Source organism: Lipotes vexillifer, unplaced genomic scaffold (genome assembly GCF_000442215.2).
Source record: "Lipotes vexillifer unplaced genomic scaffold, Lipotes_vexillifer_v1.1 scaffold131, whole genome shotgun sequence".
NCBI classification, from domain to species: Eukaryota; Metazoa; Chordata; class Mammalia; order Artiodactyla; family Lipotidae; genus Lipotes; species Lipotes vexillifer.
Window position 1 is genome coordinate 3126844 of NW_006782866.1, and position 8384 is coordinate 3135227.

The following is an 8384-nucleotide window of genomic DNA, read 5'->3' on the forward strand; positions in this document are numbered from 1 at the left end:
AAAAAAAAAAAAAAAGAGGGGAGAAATCATCTCTTAAAAGTGAGAAATCCAGTATCACTAAAATAACGTGAGAAAACAAGGAAAATAATTTAGCATTTGGTCATCATAGCTGCAATTTCCAATCTCATCTTTTCCATTAAAAACTCCTATTTTCTGGGACTTCCCTGGTGGTGCAGTGGTTAAGAATCCACCTGCCAATGGAGGGGACATGAGTTCGATCCCTGGTCCGGGAAGATCCCACATGCCGCAGAGCAACTAAGCCCGTGTGTCACAACTACTGACCCCACATGCCGCAACTACTGAAGCTCACAGGTTCTAGGGACCGCGTGCCGCAACTATTGAGCCTGTGTGCTGCAACTACTGAAGCCTGGGTGCCTAGAGCCCGTGCTCTGCAACAAGAGAAGCCACCGTAACGAGAAGCCCGCACACTGCATCAAAGAGTAGCCCCCACTCGCCACAACTAGAGAAAGCCCATGCACAGCAACAAAGACCCAGTGCAGCCAAAAACAACAACAACAAAAACAACAAAACAAAACTCCTATTTTCTTATGGGCAACAGGGAAATATTTCTTATCCACTGCCCTATCACTTACTTGGTAATCAGTTAAACAATGTATGACATTTAGCTAAAAGACTTAAAAAGAGAATTTTTTAAATCTTTCAGATTAAAATGTTTTTATACAAACTTTTTGTGTAAAGTTATAGAAATACTTTGACAAGAGCAAACACACATTAACTGGTTACAGGATCAGTGCTATGGGTGAGCCTTTCAGTTATTGTAAGATACTGAATCATATCACAGATTTATTCTGGACTTTGAAAATTAGAGTACTTTGTAATGACACAACAATATAGTGTTGCTGTGCTTTTTATCGAGATACTTTTATTTATCATAGCTTTTTTAAAAAAAGAATGGAAGAAGTCTTCAAAAATTCTGAAATTCGGTATTTTCCTCATTGCAAAGACTGTCTCATTTGAGAAAATTATGGAATAATATCAGTGAAAACAACAAGGTTGCAATCACATCCATGAGCTTTAAGCTTGCAGTTAGAATTCAAGCCCAGATACTTTCTCATGCCATAATAGATTTAAAACCACTACGCAATCAAACTACCTAGTAAGCACTGATGATTTTCCAGACACTGTTAGTAATGAGGATTTAAATTTGACGGAGACCAAGGTGCATCCCTCAGGGCATAAGTGAGCTAGACGTAACAGGCCAGGGTCTGTAGAAGAGGAAACAATTAATCCTACATTGAAAGATTCAGAGCAACAAAGACAAGGAGATATTTAGCTGTGACTTGAAATATGAGGCCTTTGTTTCAGGAGAGAAAGAAGGTCTGGGTTACTGGCATTTCAGTGAGAGCTAACAGCATAAACAAAGAAGAGAAGTATACCACTTTCACCTACTCAAAACAAGAGAAATGCAAATCAAAACTATGCTGAGATAACACTTCTCATCTCTCAGACTGGCAAAAATTCCTAAATGTAAGAACGTGTGCTGTTGGCAAGGCTGTGGAGAAAAAGATGGACTTACACACTGCTGGTGGGAGTGTAAATGGTACAACCCCTGTGGCACTGGGGCAATATCTAAAAAGAATCCATGGCATCCAGAGGGATGGGGTCTGTGGGGGTAGGAGGGATCAGGAATGAAGGTGAAAGAGAGGCAGGGATTGGATCAATAAGCAACACCTTGTCTGGCTAACTACATTATCCAGGAGGCAGTGAGGAGTTAGTAAGATTTTATCAAAGCAAACTAGGGACATCAACAGGGCTGTTTTGTAAAATGATGACTTAAACTCAAATTTGCTTATGATTAAAAGGAATAATGGGGAGGACCTTCAGGACGGCAGAGGAGTAAGATGTGGATGGAGATCACCTTCCTCCCCACATGTACATCAAAAATACATCTACAGGGCTTCCCGGGTGGCACAGTGGTTGAGAGTCTGCCTGCCGATGCAGGGGACACGGGTTCGTGCCCTGGTCTGGGAAGATCCCACATGCTGCGGAGCGGCTGGGCCCGTGAGCCATGGCCGCTGAGCCTGCGCATCTGGAGCCTGTGCTCCGCAACAGGAGAGGCCACAAAAGTGAGAGGCCCATGTACAGCAAAAAAAAATTTTTTTTAAATACATCTACATGTGGAACAACTCCTACAGAAGACCTATTGAACACTGGCAGAAGACCTCAGACTTCCCAAAAGGCAAGAAACTCCCCACGCACCTGGCTGTGTGGCTGATAGGGTCTTGGTGCTCCGGCTGGCTGTCAGGCCTGAGCCTCTGAGGTGAGAAGGCCGAGTTCAGGACATTGGACCACCAGAGACCTCTTGGCCGCACATAATATCTATCAGAGAGAGCTCTCCCACATATCTCCATCTCAACACTAAGACCCAGCTCCACACAATGACCAGCAAGCTACAGTGCCAGATACCCTATGCCAAACAACTAGCAAGACAGGAACACAATCACACCCATTAGCAGAGAGGCTGCCTAAAATCATAATAGGTGCACAGACACCCCGAAACACACCACTGGACGCAGTCCTGCCCACCAGAAAGAAAAGATCCAGGTTCATCTACCAGAACACAGGCACCAGTCCCCTCCGCCAGGAAGGCTATACAACCCACTGCACCAACCTTACCCACTGGGGGAAGACACCAAAAATAACAGGAACTACAAACCTGCAGCCTGTGAAAAGGAGACCCCAAACACAGTAAACTAAGCAAAATGAGAAGACAGAGAAATACACAGCAGATGAAGGAGCAAAGTAAAAGTCCACCAGATGAAACAAATGAAGAGGAAATAGGCAGTCTACCTGAAAAAGAATTCAGAGTAATGAGAGTAAAGATGATCTAAAATCTTGGAAATAGAGAAAATACAAGAAACATTTAACAAGTACTTAGAAGAACTATAGAGTGAGCAAACAAACAATGATGAACAACACAATAAATGAAACTAAAAATTCTCTAGAACAATCAATAGCAGAATAACTGAGGTAGAAGAACAGACAAGTGACCTGGAAGATAAAATAGTGGAAATAACTATCGCAAAGCAGGATAAAGAAAAAAGAATGAAAAGAATTGAGGACAGTCTCAGAGACCTCTGGGACAACATTAAATGCACCAACATTCGAATTACATGGGTCCCAGAAGAAGAGAAAAAGAAAGGGACTGAGAAAATATTTGAAGAGATTATAGTTGAACTTCCCTAATATGGGAAAAGAAATAGTCAAGTCCAGGAAGCACAGAGAGTCCCATACAGGATAAATCCAAGGAGAAACATGCCAAGACACATATTAATCAAACTATCAAAAATTAAATACACAGAAAAAATATTAAAAGCAGCAAGCAAGAGCAACAAATAACACACAAGGGAATCGCCATAAGGTTAACAGCTGATCTTTCACCAGAAACTCTCCAAGCCAGAAGGCAGTGGCAGGATATATTTAAAGTGATGAAAAGGAAAAACCTTCAACCAAGATTACTCTACCCAGCAAGGATCTCATTCAGATTCGATGGAGAAATTAAAACCTTTACAGACAAGCAAAAGCTAAGAGAATTCAGCACCACCAGACAAGCTTTACAACAAATGCTAAAGGAACTTCTCTGAGCAGGAAACCAAGAGAAGGAAAAGACCTACAAACACAAACCTAAAACAATTAAGAAAATGGTAATAGGAACATACATATCGATAATTACCTTAAATGTAAGTGGTTTAAATGCTCCAACCAAAAGTCACAGACTGGCTGAATGGATACAAAAACAACACCCATACATATGCTCCTACAAGAGACCCACTTCAGACCTATGGAAACATACAGACTGAAAGTGAGGGATGGAAAAAGATATTCCACACAAATGGAAATCAGAAGAAAGCTGGAGTAGCAATTCTCATATCAGACAAAATACACTTTAAAATAAAGACTATTACAAGACACAAAGCAGGACACTACATAATGATCAAGGGATCAATCCAAGAAGAAGATATAACAATTGTAAATATTTATGCACCCACCATAGGAGCCCCTCAATACATAAGGCAAATGGAACCAGCCATAAAAGGGGAAATCGACAGTAACACAATCATAGTAGGGGACTTTAACACCCCACTTTCACCAATGGATAGTTCATCCAAAATGAAAATAAATAAGGAAACACAAGCTTCAAATGATACATTAAACAAGATGGACTTAATTGATATTTATAGGACATTCCATCCAAACAAAATACACTTTCTTCACAAGTGCTCATGGAACATTCTCCAGGATAGATCATATCTTGGGTCACAAATCAAGCCTTGGTAAATTTAAGAAAACTGAAATTGTATCAAGTATCTTTTCCAACCACAACGCTATGAGACTAGATATCAATTACAGGAAAAAAACTGTAAAAAATACAAACACATGAAGGCTAAACAATACACTACTAAATAACCAAGAGATACCTGAAGAAATCAAAGAGGAAATCAAAAAATACCTAGAAACAAATGACAATGAAAACACGACAACCCAAAACCTATGGGATGCAGCAAAAGCAGTTCTAAGAGGGAAGTTTATAGCAATACAATCCTACTTCAAGAAACAAGAAAAATCTCAAATAAACAACCTAACCTTACATCTAAAGCAATCAGAGAAAGAAGAACAAAAACCCCCCAAGTTAGCCGAAGGAAAGAAATCATAAAGCTCAGAGCAGAAATAAATGAAGGAAACAATAGCAAAGATCAATAAAACTAAAAGCTGGTTCTTTGAGAAGATAAACAAAATTGATAAACCATTAGCCAGACTCATCAAGAGAATAAGGGAGAAGACTCACATCAATAGAATCAGAAATGAAAAAGGAGAAGTAACAACTGACACTGCAGAAATACAAAGGATCATGAGACATTACTACAAGCAACTATGTGCCAATAAAATGGACACATTCTTAGAAAAGCACAACCTTCCAAGACTGAACCAGGAAGAAACAGAAAATATAAACAGACCAATCACAAGCACTGAAATTGAAACTGTGATTAAAAATCTTCCAACAATCCAGGCTTCCCTGGTGGCGCAGTGGTTGAGAGTCTGCCTGCCGATGCAGGGGACACGGGTTCATGCCCCGGTCCAGGAGGATCCCACATGCCACGGAGCGGCTGGGCCCGTGAGCCATGGCCGCTGAGCCTGCGCGTCCGGAGCCTGTGCTCCGCAACAGGACAGGCCACAGCAGTGAGGGGCCTACGTGCCACAAAAAAAAAAAAAAAAAAAAAGATTATTTAAAAAAAAACTCATTAGGGAGAGTAATATATGTCTAGCAGCAATAAGATAACTTTACCTTAAACATTTTTCTTGAAATTTTTAGTAATTTAAAATATTTCAACTGTTATCATTTTTTCAGAAAAGACTTCCCTCCCCTCTTCCAAGAAAAGAGTTCTCAGTGAATTTTTAATCCCCCCTCTTTTCTATATCCTCTCCTCTGACTTAAAAGTTCTTTTTCCTCCCCTACTCAAGACCTATATTCCTAGAGTGAAGCAATCTGGCGAAATGTGACAAAAGGTGGAGGAGTGGATAAGAGCTCTTCTAATCCTAGATTCTATAAACCCATTCTTACCTGCTGTGGAAAACAGGTGCGGACTGAGTGCTCTGTGTAACCAAAAGATGGCCCTTCAAAGACAGCTGTTGGGAGCTTCAGAACTTCCTTCAGAAACTGGTCAAACTTGCTAAATATCATTAAGCCATTGGAATCTGACATCTGGGAGAAAACATCTATGAGAACAAAACCAAATAAAGTCAAACTATAAGGAAATATCAACTCTTTATAAACAGCTCTATGTCATTTGTATACCAGTCCAAAAGCATCATTAAAAAGTATCATAAAGTTATTATGATTTTTAGTTAACAGGAATTCTCATTCTCATTAACACTGTGTGGTTACTTTGCTGATGAGGCCCCTCTTTCCCACCCACTTAATATTCTACCTAAACATCACATAACCACTCATGTACGTCTACCTACCTACTCTTTTTGAGCATACGTAACTGGATAATACATAACTTTTTATTTTATCTATTTACACCTCACTTTATTCCAAGAAGAATTTGTAGCAGCATATCTTTATCTCTTACATTTGTGTACATATTTATATAAGACATATATATCTTTGAGTGTATGAATATATTTGCATATTGGTGATAGGGTATGAAAGAAATTGTATTGTATTTGCATATTCATATACTAATGATGTAATATATTCCTGTGTAGTGTGTTTACTTAAAATATTCCATTTAGTAAGTTCCAGAGTAGAATAAAAAGAACTCATATAATCTCTTCTATCACAAGATACTCTGATACTATAAGATCCTATTTTTATATAAAGTCTGACCCAAGCAGCTAGAAAGACAGTTCCAGTAATACTACTATTTCTTTATCTCCTTGTAGAGAGTTTCCTATCTCCAGTTAGTTATTTCTCTCTTCTCACCCATAATTGGGGAGAAAAAGAAAAATAACCAGGAGCTCAAAACAACTTGACAACTTTAACCTAAGCTTTCTTTTCAAACTATTCAGCTTTCTTACAAACAAATCAGTGAGTTAAACATGCAGAGAAAAATAATTTCCTGAGGCCTTTCCAAACATTGCACTTAAAAAATCATATTCTGGGCTTCCCGGGCGGCACAGTGGTTGAGAGTCCGCCTGCCGATGAAGGGGACACAGGTTCGTGCCCCGGTCCAGGAGGATCCCACATGCTGCAGAGTGGGTGGGCCGGTGAGCCATGGCCGCTGAGCCTGCGCGTCCGGAGCCTGTGCTCCGCAACGGGAGAGGCCACAGCAGTGAGAGGCCCGCATATCACAAAAAAAAAAAGAAAAAAAGAAAAAAAAATCATATTCTACATATTCATAATGAACAGGTATCTTAGAGATACATATGTATCCCAAAGCACCAGATATAGGAAAAAAACCACCATTAAAATACATTAATCAAAGAAAGATAAAATTTAGATCATCAAGTCCACAGGGTAACTTTTAAGGCATTAGAAAACGGGAAATTATCAAGGAATGAAAATCTCCAGTATATTCCTCTCATGAGAGCTGCTAGCTTGTAGTTGAGGTAAAAGTAATAAATACCCATGAGGTGGGGAAAATCCAACAAGAGGCTAAAAGAAGTATGGTCCTAGTAGAAAGTAAAATCAATTAATTAACAAATACATACTAAGTTCTTACTAAGTAGTCCAAGTGCCAAGTATTCTGCTAGGTGTTTTGAAAAACAACAAAGAAGTATGATACATGGTCCTTATCCCCCCCAAGAAACTTTCAACATAGCTGGAAAAAGTAAGATACACATGAAGCAAAGAAGAATAAAGCACTAAGCTGACTCTAAATAGAACAGAAAGAAGGGAGGCATAAGATATTTCTTAAACCTCACCATTTGCCTGGCACCACAACAGGTAACTATGGCTGAGTCTGCTGTAGACACCCAGTATTCTTATCTCCTTCCTTAGTAACAGAACATTAATTTTATTTTGTGCAGCAATGTACCCAACTAAGAGATTAAACTTTGAAGCCTTCTTCTAACAACTTGCAGTCATATGACTAGGTGTTTGGACAATGAGACTATAAACAGAAGGACTGTGAGAGACTTCCTAGAAGGCTAGTTTTAGGCAGCTTTTTAAAGAAAGCTGACTGCACTGGAAATAGACCCTTTCTTCCTTCCTCCTTTTGCTATCTGGAATGCAGCTACGATGGCTGGAGCTTCCAGCAGTTCCCTTGGACTATGCGGTAATCTCAACTTTTATGTAGAAATCATACACTAGAATGATAGAAAAGAAAGATATAGAAAGCCTGGGTCCCAGATGAACATGAAACTATCATACGAGCCCTGGACTACATACTCCTGGACTTCTTTTATATATGAGAAAAATAAACTTCAACTTTGTTTAAAATACTGTTACCTTGGTTTTTGTTTTCATGTAGCAATCCCCAATATTAAGTACTACTATAGTTTACTAAACATTACCTCATTTTACTGTCACAAAAAGGTGTGTGTGTACACTTGTGTATGCACATAATTGTTTAAATTTTATAGATAAGGAAAGTAGCTTAGAAAGGTTAACTTTCTTAAGGTCAAAAGTTACTAAGTGGCTAAATCAAGATTTAAACCCACACTTATCCAACTGCAAAGACATTCCATTACATCACACTTCTTCAAAATATAGTGTAGAGGGCTTCCCTGGTGGCGCAGTGGTTGAGAGTCTGCCTGCTGGTGCTAGGGGACACAGGTTCGTGCCCTGGTCCAGGAGGATCCCACATGCCACGAAGCGGCTGGGTCCGTTGAGTCATGGCCGCTGAGCCTGTGAGTCTGGAGCCTGTGCTCCGCAACGGGGGAGGCCACAACAGTGAGAGGCCCGCGTACCGCAAAAA

General features: G+C 39.7%; 1 protein-coding gene across 2 annotated transcripts in view; it reads right to left on the minus strand.

The window, feature by feature from the left end:
* DTNB (dystrobrevin beta) overlaps positions 1 to 8384 on the minus strand; it is a 262633-nt gene that overhangs the window by 169990 nt on the left and 84259 nt on the right. For both annotated transcript variants that reach the window (XM_007455514.1, XM_007455515.1), the window contains one exon: positions 5582 to 5736. In XM_007455514.1, coding sequence (XP_007455576.1) covers positions 5582 to 5736 — 155 coding nt within the window. The remainder of the gene's footprint in view (positions 1 to 5581; positions 5737 to 8384) is intronic.